Below are 21,141 nucleotides of genomic sequence, written 5' to 3'. Positions count from 1 at the left end.
GCTGCCCCATTTTTATTTGGTATTGCTCTTTTTAAAAACAATGATATTTTATTAAGTTGGAATACAAATCTCAGGAGAGAAATGTTTGAGAATTGATTGTTCCTTTCATGACACAAAGATAGTTCCTTCTGCGTATTTATGCTTTCCTCTTTCTTGACTGTTGTACCTGTATATTTCTAGACACGCACATCCAAAATCATATCACGAAGGACCAAAATACCAGGCTTCTCACAATCGAGTCAACATTATATTATACAGCAAGAAAGAATGACATGAATGCCAGGTTCTTTTGTGAAGTGTTTTATCCTTCCCAAAATGAGGCGCAGAGATCTGATACCATCACGATTGACGTGTATTGTAAGTATTGACTCTTAACTCTCTTTGAAGCCTTTCATATTGCTACCATTTTGGGGGAGATTATATCTTTAACCATCACCCACCCTGTTTCCCCCCCCCTCAGGTTATTGGACAACATTGTGTGAAAATTTTGTCTCCATACTCCCGTCTCTTCCTTCATTCTCTGTTACACTTGTTCAGAGATGCAGTGGGAAGGGGGAAGGTGACAACGTGTTGTATTTATCCAGAACAGGAGACACAGGGGGCGCGATTCTCCCAGCCCCGTGCCAGGCCGGAGAATCGGCGCAACCGCGCCACGCTGCCCCGACGCCGGTGCGCGATTATCCGAGGTGCGGAGAATCGGCGCCATTTGCACTGCCGCGTTTGGCGGGGCGCTGGTCGCGGGCCGCCGATATTCCGGCCCAGATGGGCCGAGCGACCGCGCGGAGAAAGCAGAGTCCCGCCGGCGCCGTCCACACCTGGTGCCCCTGAACCCCCACGCCATGTTGTGTCGAGGCCGGAGCGTTCAGTAAGGCCACCGCGCATGTACGGGTTGGCACCAGGAAGTGAGGCTGGAGTGGGGTGAATTGCTCCAGCACTGTGCTGGCCCCCTGTACGGGCTAGAATCGCTACTGCCCGTGCCCATTGCACGCTGTCGTGAAACGCAACGGCGTTCACGACAGCGCGGACACTCTGTCCCGCAAACAGAGAATCGCGCCCAGTGTTTTGGTTGAAGTAGCATAAGGGAGTGGCAATCTGCTTTCAAAGCACAGTATTTCCCACTCCTGAGAAGATTGGTCCATTGCCTCTTAGGGAGATATTTGTAGTTGATTGATCCATTGTGTCTATGGGAGTGTTTGCTTATTGATTGGTCCATTGTCTGAATGGGCGTGTTAGGTTGTTGATTGGTCCGTTACCTCCATGGGGGAGTGTTAGGTTTTTAATTGGTCCATTGTCTCAATGGGGGTGCTTAGTTGTTGATTGGTCCATTGTCTCGATGGGGGTGCTTGGTTGTTGATTGGTTCACTGTCTCTGTGGGGAGGAGGTGGTGGCAGCACGGCAGCACAATACGGCAGCACAGTGGTTAGCACTGTTGCTTCACAGCTCCAGGGTCCCAGGTTCGATTCCCGGCTTGGGTCACTGTTGGAGTCTGCACATTCTCCCCGTGACTGCGTGGGTTTTTTCTGGGTGATCCAGTTTCCTCCCACAGTCCAAAGATGTGCAGGTTAAGTGGATTGGCTATGCTAAATGGCCCTTAGTGTTCAAAAAGATTAGGTAGGCTAATGGGGGTAGGATGGAGGTGTGGAGATAGGGTGGAGGTATGGGCTTAGATAGGGTGCTCTTTCCAAAGGCTGGTGCAGACTCGATGGGCCGAATGGCTTCCTTCTGCACTGTAAATTCTATGATTGTTCCATTGTCTCTATGGGGGGTATTTGGTGTTGATTGGTCCATTGTCTCTATGCGGGGTGTATTTGGTGTTGATTGGTCCATTGTCTCAATGGGGGGGGGGGGTATTTAGTGTTGATTGGCCCATTGTCTCTATGGGGGGGGGGGGGTATTTGGTGTTGATTGGTCCATTGTCTCTATGGGGGGTATTTGGTGTTGATTGGTCTATTCTCTCTATGGGGGGGTGTATTTGGTGTTGATTGGTCCACTGTCTCTGTGGGGGGGGGGGTATTTGGTGTTGATTGGCCTATTGTCTCTATGGGGGGGGGTATTTGGTGTTGATTGGTCCACTGTCTCTATGGGGGGGGGGTATTTGGTGTTGATTGGTCCATTGTCTCTATGGGGGGGGGGTATTTGGTGTTGATTGGTCTATTCTCTCTATGGGGGGGGGTGTATTTGGTGTAGATTGGTCCACTGTCTCTGTGGGGGGGGGGTATTTGGTGTTCATTGGCCCATTGTCTCTATGGGGAAGGGGTATTTAGTGTTGATTGGTCCATAGTCTCTATGGGGGGGGGGTATTTGGTGTTGATTGGTCCATTGTCTCTATGGGGGGGGGTATTTGGTGTTGATTGGTCTATTCTCTCTATGGGAGGTATTTGGTGTTGATTGGTCTATTGTCTATGGGGGGGGGTGTATTTGGTGTTGATTGGCCTATTGTCTATGGGGGGGGGGTGTATTTGGTGTTGATTGGCCTATTGTCTCTATGGGGGGGGGTATTTGGTGTTGATTGGTCCACTGTCTCTGTGGAGGGGTGTATTTGGTGTTGATTGGTCCATTGTCTCTATGGGGGGGGGTATTTGGTGTTGATTGGTCTATTCTCTCTGTGGGGGGGTGTATTTGGTGTTGATTGGCCCATTGTCTCTATGGGGGGGGGGTATTTGGTGTTGATTGGTCCACTGTCTCCGTGGGGGGGTGTATTTGGTGTTGATTGGCCCATTGTCTCTATGGGGGGGGGTATTTGGTGTTGATTGGTCTATTCTCTCTATGGGAGGTATTTGGTGTTGATTGGTCCATTGTCTCAATGGGGGGGGGTATTTGGTGTTGATTGGTCTATTCTCTCTATGGGGGGGGAATTTGGTGTTGATTGGTCTATTCTCTCTATGGGGGGGGGTGTATTTGGTGTTGATTGGTCCACTGTCTCTGTGGGGGGGGGGTGTATTTGGTGTTGATTGGTCCACTGTGTGGGGGGGGGTGTATTTGGTGTTGATTGGCCTATTGTCTCTATGGGGGGGGGGGGTATTTGGTATTGATTGGTCTATTCTCTCTATGGGGGGGTGTATTTGGTGTAGATTGGTCCACTGTCTCTGTGGGGGGTGTATTTGGTGTTGATTGGCCCATTGTCTCTATGGGGGGGGGGTATTTGGTATTGATTGGTCTGTTGTCTCTATGCTGGTTTTTGGTGTTAATTGGTCCATTGTCTCTATGGGGGGTATTTGGTGTTGATTGGTCTATTCTCTCTATGGGGGGGGGTATTTGGTGTTGATTGGTCCATTGTCTCTATGGGGGGAGGGTTGGTGTTAATTGGTCCATTGTCTCTAGGGGGGTATTTGGTGTTGATTGGTCCATTGTCTCTATGGGGGGGGTGTATTTAGTGTTGATTGGTCCATTGTCTCTATGGGGGTGTATTTAGTGTTGATTGGTCCATTGTCTCTATGGGGGAGGGTATTTGGTGTTGATTGGTCTATTGTCTCTATGGGGGGTAATTAGTGTTGATTGGTCTAGTCTCTCTATGGGGGGTATTTGGTGTTAATTGGTCTATTGTCTTTGGGGAGGTGTATTTGGCGTTGATTGGTTCACTGTCTCAGCGGGGTGGTGATGGCAGCACGGTAGCACACTGGGGGCAGCACGATAGCACATTGGATAGCACAGTTGCTTCACTGCTCCAGGGTCCCAGGTTCAATTCCCGGCTTGGGTAACTGTGCGGAGTCTGCACGTTCTCCCTGTGTCTGCGTGGGTTTCCTCCGGGTGCTCCGGTTTTCTCCTACAGTCCAAAGATGTGCAGGTTAGGTGGATTGGCCACGCTAAATTGCCTTAGTGTCCAAAAAAGGTTAGGTTGGTTAACGGGGATAGGGTGAAGGTGTGGGGATAGGGTGGAGGTATGGGCTCTGGAGGGTGCTCTTACCAAGGGCCGGTGCAGACTCGATGGGCCAAATGGCTTCCTTCTGTACTGTAAATTCGATGATTGTTTCATTGTCTCTATGGGGAGGGGTATTTAGTGTTGATTGGTCCATTGTCTCTATAGGGGGTATTTGGTGTTGATTGGTCCATTGTCTCTATAGGAGGTATTTGGTGTTGATTGGTCCATTGTCTCTATAGGAGGTATTTGGTGTTGATTGGTCCATTGTCTCTATGTGGGGGGTGTATGTGGTGTTGATTGGTCTATTGTCTCTATGGGGTGTATTTGGTGTTGATTGGTCTATTGTCTCTATGGGGGGGGGGTTGGTGTTGATTGGTCTATTGTCTCTATGGGGGGGGGGGGGGTATTTGGTGTTGATTGGTCTATTGTCTCTATGGGGGGGGGGGGGGTTGGTGTTGATTGGTCTACTGTCTCTATGGGGAGGGATGTGTTTGTTATGAAGTGACTATTAAGAGTGAAAGCTAACAGAAAGAATATTTGCAACCAATTATATATTAAACACAGAATGTTGAAGAAACATGGTGACATGGAATTTTTCTAAATGTGGAAGGGGTGATTTCTTGGTGGCCTTAAACCTGGTTTCACCGTCTCAATATTTCTATCATCACTCCTCCTCGGGACCCAACCGCTTATTCCTCTAAATTACCACACATACCATCCCTCTTCCACCTTGTACATTCAGTACGTTGAAATCAATGTTCATTGATGCCCTTCTAATCTAATTAATTCTTCAATCCTGGGGGCTTGAGCGCCTCGCAATCTTCAGGGCTGGAGCGAAACATCTTCGCGCAGAATGATCGACAGACGAATTAGGCATTGGATCAAGTGGCCGAGGCGGTCGGGCCATGGAAAATGTTTGACAAACAGCTAGGTGCCGTTAACAGAGGCTGAAGGGTATTTCAGGGTGGGCCTGTTACCTTACATTGTGTGTCTGTCTTCTGCGACAGGCAATTCATCCCTTCCCTGCAGTACTTCTTTCGAACAAACTGACGCCGGTGTCACATTGTCTTAAAAATAAGACTTTGGCTGAAGACTGCCATGGCGATCACAGATTAAAACAGATCAACTTGCTGCCCAAGGCAAAACACTTCTCATTTATTATGGGCCAGTGTTTAGAGAACCCCAAAGTGTATCATGGAGTGCACCTGACCCACAACGTTTAATAGATGTTGGTTATGGTGACTCTCTAGAGGTGTAATGCAACAGATATATAAAGTACTTTTAAAACTAAAAATATTTATTCTATGAATCCAGTTAACATTTTATAAACACACAGTAAACATCTTCGCAACTATCAACTCAAATACTCCCCCACAATGAACACAGCACTCTATAAGAAACCCTTAATCTTTCTTAGCAACATCCATAAGGCAAACACTCTCTTTAACAGCAGGTTTAAATTCTCTACTGAGAGCAGTTATCACTTTTAAATTAGCAAGTGATCTGAAGACATTCTTTTCATGCAGAGAGATCAAAATGACACCGTGTTTGGCTGGATGCAGCTCCAACTCTGAAAACGAAACCAAACACACACTGTAGCTGCCAGCTCAAAAACGAATGTAAAAGCAGACAGACAGCCCAGCTCCACCCACACTCTGACATCACTGCAGCTATTTGATAAACACCCAATTCTTAAAGGTACATCCACTACAGCTATTTGATAAACACCCATTTCTTAAAGGTACACTTACATGACACAATATTAAAAGAAAAGTGCCTGAGCTGATTTGGAGAAACACTGGGGGGAACAAAAATGTTAATTTGCACCAAATCTGGAAAAAGGGGAGTGCCATGGGCTGCAGGATGCACGGTTCTGGACTGGTGAATGGGTTTCCTCCTGATCTTGTTAGTTTGGAGGATGTGTAAAATTTCAAGACTGCGTTCTCCCTCACAACGGATGATTCTGGGTTTGTCCCCCCACTCTGAAAATAATACGCAGAGATTCAATTAAGGGGAACCTTGGGCGGCAGGGTGGCGCAGTGGACGACATGGCGCTGAGGTCCCAGGTCACTGTCCGTGTGGAGTTTGCACAGTCTCCCCGTGTCTACGTGGCTTTCACCCTCATAACCCAAAGATGTGCAGGGTAAGTGGATTGGCCACGCTAAATTGCCCCTTTTGCGGGAAAAAAAATGATTGGGTACTCCAAATTTATTTTTTAAAGGGGGACTCTTGATAAATACCAAAGGGATAAAGGAATAGAAGGTGACAGGGTGACATGAAAAGGGGTGGGAAGAGGTTCACATAGAGCTTAAATAACAGGTTGGGCTGAACAGTCTGTTTTTCTGTTGATGTGATTCCATGCTTTGTTCTTTTTAATATCCCCTAAACGCCAAATAGTATTTCCTAATTGCTACCCGTTCACCAGCGATCGAAAGAGCACCTGACCGAGACTCACTTCCTCACTCTATTCCCCTCTCATCCCATAACCCCACATAACCTGCACATGTTTGGACTGTGGGAGGAAACCGGAGCACCCGGAGGAAACTCCACACAGTCACTCAAGGCCAGAATTGAAATTGTGTCCTTGGCGTTGTGATGCAGCAGTGCTAACCACTGTGCCACCGTGCCACCCTCCGGCTTATTGTGATGCCAGCCATTTGTTTACCTTCAAGAGGACCATATCACGTTGAGTCCAGTTCCTGATGGTATCCAGAGAATTTAACGCCAGGACATTATCTTGAGGCACGAAAGCGGTGCCAGGCTTGGGGGAAGTTGGAGTCAACTCAGAGCATCAGCATCGGAGATCTGAGTCCCCGGTCGATGTTGAAAAATATAGCTGGAGGTTGCCAATGCCAAAGTCCATCGCTGCACCCTTGCCAAAGCAATGAGTGGAGTTGGTTTATCCTTGTGGAGGAACCCCAATAATGCCATATGGTCGGTTATGATGGAATTCTTTAACGCCAGGTACCACAGCTAGGCCCTCTTTTTCAATCTGTACATATTTTCGTTCTGCTCCAGTGAGTGTTCGGGAGGCAAAGTCAATGGGCCTGCATCTTGTGGGTGGACTGTCTCTATCCCACAGGGTGGAGCATCACATGTTAAAAGTATCTGTTGGTCTGGGTCAAAATGGACTAACAAGCTGGATGATTGTCCAGGGCCTCGCACTTTTCCCCCATTGGCCCGAGTTCAAGCACTCCCGAGCGGGTCACCTGGTCGGGAAAGGTCGCCCCCTTAAAGGGTCCATGCTACCTGCCCTGCCGTGTGACGAGCCAGAAGGTCACCGGTTCAAGTGCCACTCCAGAGGTTTGAGAGCAAAGCCCAGACCAGCATTACCAGTGCAGGACTGAGGGACTATTGCATTGTCAGAGGTGCCACCTTTTGGATGAGTTGTTAAACCGGGGGACCCGACTACCCTCCCAGGTGGGCATTAAGATCCGTGGCCACCATTCCAGGGTAGTTCTCCCTGGCATTCGCTATCCCTCAACAAATGCCAGCAAAACAGAAGAAAAACAGATTTTCTGGCGATGATCACATTGTTGTTTGTGGGATCTTCCTGTGCATAAATTGATGCCTATAATAATCACAGCAGCGACGATGCTTCAAAGGCACTTCATTGGCAGTCAAGCATTTTTGGGAGTGTCCTGAGGTGCTGAAAGGTGCTACACAAATGGAAATCTTCCTTTCTAAGCAATATCTGTTTTCCCTCTTTCCCGTGTACAGATCCAATAGAAGGCGTTACAATAGAAGTGGGCCCACTCAACGACGTGATACGAGAAGGTGACACCATCACCCTGAATTGTACTGCTGACACCAACCTTCCACCAGAAAAATATATGTGGGAAAAAGACGTAAGTTGCAACAACCCAATGGCTGGGTGATATTGATCCCTGCCGAATGAAGCTGATCGACGTTTCTTCAAGTGTCTGGGTAGGATTCCTGTTTTCCCGGTATCGAAGCAAGCGAATAGTCCCCTCTGGTGGTTGTGGAGTATGTTTAAGGGAGATTCTGGCTTCGATCCCACAGATTGGCTCCTCAGGCAACACACTTAGAGCGCACAAAGCTGCACCTGTGGAGTCACAGAACGTCAGAGTCATTCCAAGTACAGAAGGAGACCATTCAGCCCATCATCTTCTCACTGGGTCTGAATCGAACAATCAGTCAGTCCCATTCGCCCCACCCCCCTGTATCCCCGTGGCTCTGCAGGTTTATTTTCCACAACTACCCAACCAATTCCTTTCAGAAATCATAGGATTGCTGTTTCACCAGCCCGCCATCAGTGGAGTAGCAATAACCTGTTGCTTTTTGTAACGCAGGTGGTGGTGTCACTGGTTATATCTTTCTGCTGGTGTCAACCTGCAGGGTCAACGCTCGGCTTATTGGTGGGAACGAGGAGTTTCCGGTCAGCTTTTGACCCATGTGCTGTAGCTCGACCCCCCCCCCCCCCCACCCCCTCTCCCACCCAGCAGGAACGCGGCCTACACCAGTTTATACTCCAGTCCCACCTCCCCCAGCTCACCCTTCACAAAACCGGGCAGGGTGTAAAATGGGCACCTGAGCTGAACCCACGCCCCTCTGGCAGGAGTTAGGTTATTGATTCCGCATCCCCTCCATGATCCCTCCCCAACTCGGCAGCACCTTACAAACCCACGACCACTGCCATCTAGAGGGACAAGGGCAGCAGATACCTGGGAACCCTACCACCTGGAGGTTCCCCTCCAAGCCACTCACCATCCTGACTTGGAAATACATCACTGTTCCTTCATCAAAACCCTGGAAACAACAGCACTGTGGGTGTAGCTACACTGCATGGTGGCACGATGGCACAGTGGTTAGCACTGCTGCCTCACAGCTCCAAGGTCCCAGGTTTGATTTTGACCTTGGGTGACTGCCCGTGTGGAGTCTGCATGTTCTTCCCCCCGCGTCTGCGTGGGTTTTCTCCGGGTGTTCCGGTTTCCTCCCACAGTCCGAAGATGTGTAGGCCAAATGGATTGGCCGTGCTAAAATTGCCCCTTAAGTGCCCAAAGCTTAGGATAGGGTTACGGGGATTGGGGGTGTGGGCCTGGGTGGGGTGTTCTTTCGAAGGGTCGGTTCAAACTCTATGGGCACTGCAGGGACTCTATGACTGCAGCGGTTCAAGAAGGCAGCTCATCACCACCTTCTGGAGGGCAACTAGGGATGGGCGATAACTTTTGGGCCTAACAAGCGACGCCCACATCCCGTAAAGGAACAAAATAAAACTAAACCTGATGTGACCATCAATTCGCTCAACACACGAGAGGAAGTAAACCGTGGCTTCAATAGACTTACAACTGAGCCTGCCTGCGACCAGAAGAACTGAGGGCAGACTCACAAGACCGCAGCACTTTATACTTCCAGTAGTGGGAGGGGCCATGGGCGGAGCCAAGGGTGGAGCCCTGTGCAAGCTCCTCATCTCCCCCTGGGGGCAGAGCCACGCAACGGCTCACAGACGGAGCCCACAGGGACACAGTGATACACAGTGTGAATTATGCATTATGCATTCACCACAAAACCACAAGGGGAACAGTACTGCGGGGGGGGGGGGGGGGGGGGGGGGGTGGGGGGGGGGGGGGGGGGAAGGAGGGGGGGGGCCGCGTTGCGGTCTTATTTTTAATTCATGCCGCCTGGTTTGGTAATTGTTCACGTATGGGCTGGGGTCGGATTTTCTCCCCCCCCCCCACTCCAATTGTGTACTTAAACCCACTCCTCATTTCACTCTATTCCTACCAGGGGCAGCAGGGTAGCATGGTGGTTAGCATAAATGCTTCACAGCTCCAGGGTCCCAGGTTCGATTCCCGGCTGGGTCACTGTCTGTGTGGAGTCTGCACGTCCTCCCCCTGTGTGCGTGGGTTTCCTCCGGGTGCTCCGGTTTCCTCCCACAGTCCAAAGATGTGCGGATTAGGTGGATTGGCCATGCTAAATTGCCCGTAGTGTCCTAATAAAAGTAAGGTTAAGGGGGGGGGTTGTTGGGTTACGGGTATAGGGTGGATACGTGGGTTTGAGTAGGGTGATCATGGCTCGGCACAACATTGAGGGCCGAAGGGCCTGTTCTGTGCTGTACTGTTCTATGTTCTACCAGGAGAGTTAGATTACCCCAGTGTCTCCTGCTCCGCCCCCCCCCCCCCTCCCCCCCCCCCCCTCCACACCCCCCCCCCCACCACACACACACACACAGTGCTTAAAGAGTCCTGTTGTCAGTGCTACACTAACTACTGGATCTGAATCTCAGGGAATACAGTTCAGCGACTCGGCCCAGTACACGCTGCAGGCGGTGACGAAGCAGGACGAAGGAGAGTACCAGTGCACTGTCTTTGACTTCGACTTCAACGCCAAATCAGCTAGCGTGGCCATTCAAGTGAGAGGTAGGCCTTTCCCTCCTGGACATAGACTGCAACAGTAGGGGCATTTACATCATGCTCTTTCGGGGGAAGGGGTGGGGGAGACTGGTGGCGTAGTGGTAGTGGTTTTTCACCTGGCTCATGCGCCGGGGGTCATGAGGTTCGAATCCCACCACGTCTGCTGGTGGAATGTAAATTCGAGGACTGAACCTGGAAGCGAATCTCAGTAGCGGTGACCATGCCTACTATCGTCGAAAATGCATCTGCTTCACAAAGTCCCTTCAGGGAAGGAAATCTGCCGTCCTTAGCTGGTCAGGCCTACATGTGACCCCCCCAGCCCCGCAGCAAACGCGGCTGACTCTTAGCTGCCCCTCCGAAGTGGCCCCAACAAGCCACTCAGTTCAAGGGCAGTTAGGGCCGGGCAACAAACGCTAGCCTTGCCCACAGAAAGAATAGATTTTTAAAAACCTCTGGATATCCCAAGTCTGACGATTGTTGCAATGCAGGAAACAGCGCAGGAAAGGAAAATTGTGCACAGCAAGCTCCCACAGACAGCAATGGGAGGCATCACCATGGAACTAAAGATTGTCCAACTTCCTACTGTGGGTTGGTGCCTGCAGGATTGGCCTGGCGTCCCCAGGAATGGGTAGATCTACTTCAGGACACCGCTGTGGGCACGGCTATTTTGATGGTGAGCCCCCCAATGTCATCGATGGGTAGGGCAGCTAAACCCCGTCGTCACCAACCTAATGTAAATGGCTAAACCACAGCGGCCTGCACTTGGCATTGTATGTTGGCCCTTTATTACAAGGAGGAATTGGAGTGCAGGAGTAATGAAGTCTTGCCACAATTGTGTAGGGCTTTGGTCATGAGGCCGTATCTGGAACCCTGTGTATTGGAGGAGGTACAGGGAAGGTTCATGAAACTGGTCCCTGGGATGACGGGGGGGGGGGGGGGGGTTGCTTTATGAAAGATTGGGTAAATTGGGCCTGTATTTGCTGGAGTTTGGAAGAATGAGAGGCGATCTCATTGAAACCTATGTGATTTTGAAGTGGGCACTGAGAGTTTTGTTTCTGCTGGTCGGGGAGTCTAGAACATGTTGGGGGTGGGGTGGGGGGGTGGGGTGGGGGGGAAGGGTGGGGGGGGTGGGGTGGGGGGGGAGGAACGACACAGAGTTTCAGGATTTAAGGAGCCGATCTTTTGTGATGAGATGAGAAGAAGGTTTTTCCTAAAGGTTGTGGATCTTTGGAATTTTCTACCCCAGGGAGTTGCCGGTACTCCGGGGTTGGATACATTTAAAGCTGGGACGAACAGATATTGGTCTCTCGGGGAATTACGGGATACGGGGAGTTGGCGGGGAAGTGGTGTTGAAGCCAGGATCGGCCGTGATCATATAGAATGGCGGAGTAGGCTCAACAGGCATAATAATAATAATCACTTATTGTCACAAGTGGGCTTCAATGAAGTTACTGTGAAAAGCCCCTCGTCACCACATTCCAGTCCCGGTACGGGAATTGAACCCGCGCTGCTGGCCTTGTTCTGCATTGCAAGCCAACTGTTTAGCCCACTGTGCTAAACCAGCCCCAGTCTAGGCTCTACTCCCGCTCCTATTTCTTATGTCCTTGCCTTAATGCAGTGAACCATCCAAGGGTGCTTCACAGGAGAGTTAGCAAGCGGAATTGGACTACGACCCACATAAGGTGATGGAGGGTCAGGCGAGCTAAAGCTTTGTCAAGGGGGTTAGGTTTTAAGGAGACGATTGTGGAGGAGAGAAATGGGCAGCGAGGATCATGGAGCGAATTCCAGAGCTCAGACCCCAGCCAACCAAAAGCACGGCCACCGAATTGGGAGTGCTCAAGGGGCCGGGATTGGAGCAGCACAGATATCCCGGAGGGTTAGAAGCGGTCACAGAGAGAGAGAGGAAGGGACGAGGCTATGGCAGGGCTTGAAGATGAATGTGAGAATTTCAAAAACAAGGTGTTGTCAGACTGCCAACAAATGTACTGTAACAGATATGTTATTACTCGCAGTTTTCTGATTCAATTGGTTTCTTTCTGTATTCCTCCAGCAAGAGAAGATAACAATGAGTTAAATGGACCAGGAGGTAAGATATCATAGAATCCCTACAGTGCAGAAGAAGGCCATTCGGCCCATTGAGTCTGCACCGCCCCTTCGAAAGTGCACTCTAACTAGGCCCACCACTCCCCCCACCCCACCCCACCCCACCCGTTCTAGCCCCGTAACTCCACCTAACCGTTGGATACTAAGAGGCAATTTTGCATGGCCAATCCACCTAACCTGCACATCTTTGGACTGTGGGAGCAAACCGGAGCACCCGGAGGAAACCCACGCAGGCACGGGGAGAAAGTGCAAACTCCACTGAGACAGTCAACTCCAAGGTCAGAATCAAACCGGGCTGACCAATGTGCCGCCATGCCTCCCCATATCTAATGTTCATTGAAGAACTGCTGGATGCTTGATCCGCCATTGAGTGAGGAATAATCCGTTGGTGTTGCAATCAAATCAGTTCCGCTCAGAACGCGTGTAAATTTAGTGATTCCCATGCTGCAAGTGTGTTTCAGGGCCCAGGCGGGGACACAGTGCTGAAAGATAGAGTGATCATGACATCCTCTGCCTGCTGTCATAGAATCATAGAATTTCTACAGTGCAGAAAGAGGCCATTCAGCCCATTGAATTTGCACCGACCCTCTGAAAGAGCACCCTAGTTCAACATCCTAGTGGCATTATTGATGGCTTGGTTGAAGGTATTCAACACCATCTTTACTGAGACCCCTTGTGGCCCAAGTGTGGAAACCTACTGTCAGATGCTGTAAGACTTCCGCAACGTGAGCTGAGGAACGAATAAGGCAGTAGAACACCTCTGCATTGTAGGAGAGGAGGGATTTGGGAACGGTGGTGGGATTCAGGACCAGGATTCCCTGTGCAAGTGACTCTGGCTGGAATGTTGGCATGTGTGAGATTGGGTGGGGGTTGAGGACAAGGTCGGGCTGGACCATGATGCCCACCTAGTCGAATAGCCTGCTGGCATTCGCATGGGAGGCAACGACTAACTGAGTGAGGTAAAGGTACCTGCGATAGACAGCTCCTTCTGGAGACAGACAAACTGGAGACAAAGAGTCACTGGATAAATAAAACAGAACGGGTGGCATGGTGGCGCAATGGTTAGCACTGCTGTCTCTTGGCGGCAAGGACCCGGGTTCGATCCCGGCCCCACATCACTGTCCGTGTGGAGTTTGCACATTTTTCCCATGTCTGCGTGAAAGATGTGCAGAGTCGGTGGATTGGCCACGCTAAATTGCACCTTAAATGGGGGGAAAAAATTGCAGAGCTTGCATTTCTATACACCCCTTTCACAATGCCAGGCAGTGCCAAAGCACTTTACAGCCGGATTGTTTTTTTAAGCGGAGTCACTTTTACCGTGTAAGCTGAACAACAGCCAATTTGTGCACAGCAGGATCCCACGAGCCGCAATTAATTATGGAACAGATGGTGCTTCAGTGGGGTTGGTGAAGGGATAGATATTGGGCAGGGCTTAGGGTCGAACATCCCCACCCCGCCTGCTCTCCCTCGAGATAGTGCTATGGGACCACTTACACCTGCCCGAGAGAGCATGTGGGGACAGCACTCCCTCTCAGCGGTGGGGTATCAGCCTAGGTTATGTACTGGAGTCGGTTCAGAGCTGGCAGTACTATCCACTAGGCCACAGCTGGCACTCTTTGGTAAGAGTGGGGTAAGAAGAGTGGGTTAAACATTCCCTGGTCACTGTGGCATTCCCTGCCCGAGTGTCACCAACGACTCAAGAACTAAAGTAAATCAGCTCCTAAATGCGGGGAGGGAGCGGGGGGGGGGGGGGGGGGGGGGGGGGGGAACGATTTTGCCTCAACATTTTCTCATTTTGCTTTCTTAACTTTCATTTCAGTGTTCGCCGAAGAAAGCCACTCCACAGGTATGAAACCCGTCAGGAGGATGCCCACAGTCTGATTCAATCTTACCCACGTGTTAATTCTACAACCGGAGTGAGATTGGCAGACGAGTGTTTAAGGCAGTCACGTGACATTCCCCCCCTCTGCCATTTTAACAGAGAGGGTGAACCTACCTGCAAGCCGGAAGGGGCTGGCAAGTTCATCCTGTTCCTCCGGGGTTTAAGACTGAAGCAGGTCAAAGGGCCCGTGAAGAAATGAAATGAAAATCGTTTATTATCACGAGTAGGCTTCAAGTGAAGTTACTGTGAAAAGCCCCTAGTCGCCACATTCCGCCGCCTGTTCGGGGAGGCTGGTACGGGAAGGGAGGCCATGGAGTAATTTAACGGCAAGGGAAAGAATTTTATCTGTATGTTTATTTCCCGCTGACCTCCTCCATGGGTGTACTGTTACAGCTCGATATTATTGCTTGCAGATCATCATGGAAAGTCCAAGTCGCTGAAGAGGGCTGGCATGGTTATTGGAATCATAGTGACGTTAATGTTGGTGGCTTTCTCCACTACCATAGCATACTACATGTGCTACCACAGGAAGAAGACAGAGAAGTGAGTCGACCTTTCGCATTTGGGCAACACGGTAGCATAGTGGTTAGCACAATTGCTTCACAGCTCCAGGGTTCCATGTTCGATTCCCGGCTGGGTCACTGTCTGTGCAGAGTCTGTACGTTCTCCCCGTGTGTGCGTGGGATTCCTCCGGGTACTCCGGTTTCCTCCCACAGTCCAAAGATGTGCGGGTTAGGTGGATTGGCCATGATAAATTGCCCGTAGTGTAATAGTAAGGTTAAGGGGGGAGTTGTTGGATTACGGGTATAGGGTGGATACGTGGGTTTGAGTAGAGTGATCATTGCTCGGCACAACATCGAGGGCCGAAGGGCCTGTTCTGTGCTGTACTGTTCTATGTTCTATGTTCTATGTGCAGGTTAGGTGGATTGGCCATGATAAATTGCCCCTTAGTGTCCAAAATTGCCCTTAGTGTTGGGTGGTGTTTCTGGGTTATGGGGATAGGGTGGAGGTGTAGACCTTGGGTAGGGTGCTCTTTCCAAGAGCCGGTGCAGACTCGACGGGCCGGATGGCCTCCTTCTGCACTGCAAATTCTGATTACTATGATTTACCCAGGAAATAATGTGACTTCCCCCATCCTGAAGCTGGTGCGGAATGACAGAGAATTTACAGCACAGAAGCAGGCCATTTGGCCCGACTGCTCCATGTTTGTGCTCCACACAAGCTTCCGCATCTTACCCTTTCAGTAGTCTATCCTTTGGCCCCCCCTTTCTCACACATACTTAACCAATATCTTCTTAATTGATTCCAGGCCGATCTCCTCAACTACTCTCCACATGGTGGCTTACCGGTTCAAAATTCCTTTTTTTAAAAATTCATTCTTGAGGTGTGAGCCGGGTTCGATCCCGGCCCTGGGTCGCTGTCCGTGTGGAGTTTGCATATTCTCCCCGGGTCTGTGTGGGTCTCACCCCCACAACCCAAAAGATGTGCAGGGTAGGCGGATTTGAAATTCTCAACCTGGCCTTCAAAAGCCCCTCATGCCCTGACCCCCATCGCCATCTCTGTAACCTCCTCTGAGCAGTCGCTACAGCCCTCCGAGTTCTCTGCGCTCCTCCAATAATGGCCTCTTGAGCATCCATGGCTTTCACGGTTCTATCACCGGAGGACGTTCCTTCAGCTCCCGAGGCTCGAAGCTCTGGAATTCCGCCTTCCTATCTCTCTTTCCTCTCTTCGAACCCCCACATCTGGAGTACTGGGTACAGTTTTGGTCTCCATATTTAAGGTAGGACATCATAGAATCATCATAGAATTTACAGTGCAAGGAGGCCATTTGGCCCATCGAGTCTTCACCGGCCCTTGGAAAGAGCATCCCACCCAAGCCCATACCTCCACCTTACCCCCGTAAACCCAGTAACCACACCTAACCTTTATTGGACACTAAGGGGCAATTTATCATGGCCACTTCATCTAACCTGCACATCTTTGGACTGTGGGAGGAAACTGGAGCACCCGGAGGAAACCCACGCACACACGGGGAGAACGTGCAGACTCCACACAGACAGTGACCCAGCCGGGAATCGAACCTGGGACCCTGGAACTGTGCAGCAAATGTGCTAACCACCGAGTTGCCGTGCTGCCCCAGATCATTGCATTAAATTCGGTACAGAGAAGGTTCACTGAACTGATCACTGGAATAAAGGGGTTGTCTTATAAGCAAAGCTTGGGCAGGTTGGGCCTGTGTTCATTAGGGTTATAGAAGAATGGGAGGTGATCGTATTGAAATGTACAAGAGTCTGAGGAGACTTGACTGAGGGGTGGGCTGAAAAGATGTTTCCCCATGTGGAGAGATGACAGCTAGGGTACACGGTTTAAAAATAAGGGGTCTCTCATTTAGATGGAGATGAAGAGAATTATTTTCCCTCAGAGAGCTATCTGAGGACTTCTCTTCCCCAGAGAGCGGTGGAGACAGGGTCAATGAATATTTCTAAAGCTCAGTTAGATAGATTCATGGCTGACAAGGGAGTCAGAGCACCGCACAGAAACAGTGCAGCTCTCCCTCAGTACTGACCCTCTGACAGTGCAGCACTCCCTCAGTACTGACCCTCTGACAGTGCAGCACTCCCTCAGTGCTGACCCGCTAACAGTGCAGCACTCCCTCAGTACTGACCCTCTGACAGTGCAGCACTCCCTCAGTACTGACTCTGACAGTTCAGCATTCCCTCAGTACTGACCCTCTGACAGTGCAGCACTCCCTCAGTACTGACCCTCTGACAGTGCAGCTCTCCCTCAGTACTGACTCTCTGACAGTGCAGCACTCCCTCAGTACTGACCCTCTGACAGTGCAGCACTCCCTCAGTACTGACCCTCTGACAGTGCGGTGCTCCCTCAGTACTGACTCTCTGACAGTGCAGAACTCCCTCAGTACTGACCCTCTGACAGTGCAGCACTCCCTCAGTACTGACCCTCTGACAGTGCAGCACTCCCTCAGTACTGACCCTCTGACAGTGCAGCACTCCCTCCAGTACTGAACCCTCTGACAGTGCAGCACTCCCACCAGTACTGACCCTCTGACAGTGCAGCACTCCTCAGTACTGACCCTCTGACAGTGCAGCACTCCCACAGTACTGACCCTCTGACAGTGCAGCACTCCCTCAGTACTGACCCTCTGACAGTGCAGCACTCCCTCGGTACTGATCCTCTGACAGTGCAGCACTCCCACAGTACTGACCCTCTGACAGTGCAGCACTCCCTCAGTACTGACCCTCTGACAGTGCAGCACTCCCTCAGTACTGACCCTCTGACAGTGCAGCTCTCCCTTAGTACTGATCGTACAATAGTGCAGCACTCCCTCAGTACTGACCGTCTGACAGTGCAGCACTCCCTCAGTACTGACTCTCTGACAGTGCAGCTCTCCCTTAGTACTGATCGTACAATAGTGCAGCACTCCCTCAGTACTGACCCTCTGACAGTGCAGCACTCCCTCAGTACTGACCCTCTGACAGTGCAGCGCTCCCTCAGTACTGACCCTCTGACAGTGCAGCACTCCCTCAGTACTGACCCTCTGACAGTGCAGCACTCCCACAGAACTGACCCTCTGACAGTGCAGCACTCCCTCAGTACTGACCCTCTGACAGTGCAGCACTCCCACAGTACTGACCCTCTGACAGTGCAGCGCTCCCTCAGCACTGACCCTCTGACAGTGCAGCACTCCCTCAGTACTGACCCTCTGACAGTGCAGCACTCCCTCAGTACTGACCCTCTGACAGTGCAGCTCTCCCTTAGTACTGATCGTACAATAGTGCAGCACTGATCCACACCCGGGTATTTCCCAAAGGCGTGGGATTCTCCGTCCCACCAGCCCTGTTTTCTGGCACGGCACACCCCTGACAGCAGTGGGATTCTCTATTCCGGCAGTCGGCCAATGGGGTTTCCCATCGTGGCCATCCCACACCACCGGGAAACCCACGGGCGAGGGTGTGCTGCGGCAAAGCAGAGGACCCCGCTGGCGGAGAATCCTGCAGCTTGTTATGTGTACCTCAGCACAGGTCAGTATGGAGCCTGAAGCCTTGTCTGTAACTTAGCATAGATTTAGGATGGAGCCTTAGGTCTTGCTATGTATAACTTAGCGCCAGATGAAGCCTGATCAAAACCTTGGGTAGCTCAGCACAGACACGGGATGGAGCCTGAGGCCTTGCATGTAACTCAACACAGATAGAGCCTGGTGTAACTCAACTGCTTTCTACCTTGACCAGCTGATAATGAGGCATCCTTTTATCATGAAGCTTAGCTAATGTCTGTTTGTTAAGGAAACCGTTGGAGGATTTAGAGGAGGAGAATGCTTTGGATCCAGGAATTGTCCCTCACTTGGTGGAAAAAGATATCAGAGAGGTAGGTCCTTTTAATTCACAATATGATTGGTGAACATTTTATTTACTTTCTAGTTCCCAGTGTCTTTTTTTGAGATTGAGTTGGTATCAGCATTCTTGTTAACGACTGCCCCCCCCATTCAGAGTCCATGATTTTGTTGTCCTGATCTCTGGCCCTCTGTTTATGGATCATAGCCCATTGCTGATGATACCGAGAAAGATCATTGGGCAGGTTGAACGTCTCCACTGTTCCATTTTCCTCTCCCTCGATCACGGCAGCCGTGATTTTCCGATGGATGCGAAGTCCAGGATGCGCCTCAGAAACCTCCAACCGTTGTGCTGTTCCACAGTGTGCGCGTACCGGCCAAAACCAACTGGTTTCAGCCAAGGGCCGGCGCTCGAGCAAATCATTGGCGATTGACCAAGGTGGCCTCCATTCAGCTCCAGTTCCATTTGAGTCACCGTAAAGATGCCTTTCTTCAATCCAATCACTTTATTCCCATCCCGTCCCTGTTTTAACCATGTCATCCTGGGCTCAGTGGGTTACACTCACAACTCTGGGTTGGAAGATCATGTGGTCAAGTCCTCCTTTCGGGCCTTGAGTACATAAGACAAATGCGACCTTACGCCAAGACCCTCTGGGCTAGATGTTAAAGATGGCACGCTGCTATTTTGAAGAAGTCCAGGGTGAGGAAAGGTGGGGAGGATTTCCCGGTCCAATATTTATCCCTCACCCATCGCCACCACAGCTACTCATTGTCATATTGCTGTCTGTGGGGGCTTGTTGCGCACAAATGGTTCCCTACATCACAACATTGGCCGCACTTCAGAGTTCTTGATTGGCTGTAAAGCGTAATGGGGCATCCGGTGGTCGTGAAAGGTGGCCAAATAAATTCCAGTCATTTCACCATTTCTTTTTTTTCAGGAACCATGAACTCGCAGGTCAAAGATCCAACCTAGCATCGTCCTCCTCCGGCGAGAATCCAGGACATCACTCAGGAATACAGACGCCAACGATAGATCAAACCCTTGGGCCTTTGTTGCAAATGTTTTATTTTGGTTCTTCAACCCGATTTAACACAAAGCCTCCAATATCTTCAACTTTGCCGTAATGATTATCCGCTAAGGCTTCATGGGAAAAGTTGGCCTGCTCTTTGCACTATTATTGTTGGGCCTTTTTTCTAAACTTGTTTTCCTTGTTGAATGAAATGTACAATGCTTATTTTCTGACCCAGTACTGCAACAACCCTCTTCATTCCATTTCCTATGTCTTAAGTGCCCATGTTCATTCTTATCGGTGGGGTGGGGGGTGCATTCCCTTAAGAATCGCTGCCCCAGAATGCGGCAATCAATCCAACTGGTCTGATGCAAGGACTCGGTAGACCTTCAGAAGCAGTGGTTTGACTTGACTGCTTGTAGAACATTTTAAACTTTAATAAAATAATTCCTTTTTCGAGCCATGAAGCGTCATAGAGTCATTCCCTACAGATGGGGACCATTCAGCCCATCAAGTCCATGCCAGCTCTCCATTGAGGAGTCCTACTAACTCCAACCCCACCACTCTATCCTCAAATGCCCATCTAGTTTCCTTTTGAAATCATTAATTGTCTCGGTTTCCACCACCTTTGTAGGCAGTAGGCTCCAGGTCCTCGCCACTCGCTACAGTTAAAAAAGAAAAACAAAATACTGCGGATGCTTGAATTCTGAAATAAAAATTGGAAATGCTGGATAAACGCAGCAGCTCTGGCAGCGTCTGGGTAGAGAGAAATATTTCAGAGTTGAAGAGAGTTGGGAATAGACATAGAACAGTACAGCACAGAACAGGCCCTTCGGCCCTCGATGTTGTGCCAAGCAATGATCACCCTACTCAAACCCACGTATCCACCCTATACCCGTAACCCATGGAATGTGATGGGAATTACACTGTTGAAGAGCAGGGAGGTGGAACAGGTGAAACAAATAGATGAGGTTGGAGCCCAGGATAAATTTGACAAAGATTAAATGGACACAAGAGAAAAGGGTGTTAATAATAACGTTAAAGACTAAAGAAGGTGTTAACAGCGGCATGCAGGTCAGATAGCAGAATGTGTGAACAGCAAAACAAAGGTCAGCGCCCTCTGAAAACAAAACTTTTAAAAACATTTTAGAGTACCCAATTCATTTTTTCCAATTAAGGGGCAATTTAGCGTGGCCAATCCACCTACTCTGCACATCTTTTGGGTTGTGGGGGCGAAACCCACGCAAACACGGGGAGAATGTGCAAACTCCACACGGACAGTGACACAGAGCCGGGATCGAACCTGGGACCTCGGCGCCGTGAGGCAGCAGGGCTAACCCACTGCGCCACCGTGCTGCCCTGAAAACAAAACATGGGAACAAGGTGATGGAACCATCAATTCAGCGAACACGTGTAGCTGGATCTGAACAGAGGCTTTAATACACTTACAATAGAGCCAGCCTATTCGTCGTTGAACTTCAGGTGAAATGGCAGGCTGGCTCTAAGGCACTGATCTTCATACATCAGTCCCAGGGGGAGGAGTCCTGGGTTGAGCTAAGGGA

The 21,141-nt window shown here is 50.3% G+C and overlaps 1 protein-coding gene across 1 annotated transcript in view; it reads left to right on the top strand.

Annotated features, from left to right (window-relative positions):
* The window catches only part of LOC119975977 (CD166 antigen-like), a 45,112-nt gene extending 25,071 nt beyond the window's left edge, over window positions 1–20,041 (top strand). The window contains exons 4-11 of the mRNA XM_038815979.1: window positions 181–357; window positions 7,580–7,707; window positions 10,107–10,239; window positions 12,284–12,319; window positions 14,156–14,182; window positions 14,632–14,761; window positions 18,523–18,604; window positions 19,508–20,041. Of these exons, the coding sequence (XP_038671907.1) occupies window positions 181–357; window positions 7,580–7,707; window positions 10,107–10,239; window positions 12,284–12,319; window positions 14,156–14,182; window positions 14,632–14,761; window positions 18,523–18,604; window positions 19,508–19,516 (722 nt within the window). The 3' untranslated portion in view covers window positions 19,517–20,041. The remainder of the gene's footprint in view (window positions 1–180; window positions 358–7,579; window positions 7,708–10,106; window positions 10,240–12,283; window positions 12,320–14,155; window positions 14,183–14,631; window positions 14,762–18,522; window positions 18,605–19,507) is intronic.
* The last annotated feature ends 1,100 nt before the right edge of the window (window positions 20,042–21,141 follow it).

This window comes from Scyliorhinus canicula, chromosome 13 (assembly GCF_902713615.1).
Source record: "Scyliorhinus canicula chromosome 13, sScyCan1.1, whole genome shotgun sequence".
Taxonomy (NCBI): domain Eukaryota; kingdom Metazoa; phylum Chordata; class Chondrichthyes; order Carcharhiniformes; family Scyliorhinidae; genus Scyliorhinus; species Scyliorhinus canicula.
The sequence above is the reverse complement of the archived record's forward strand: the minus strand, read 5'-3'. Positions and strand labels throughout refer to the sequence as shown.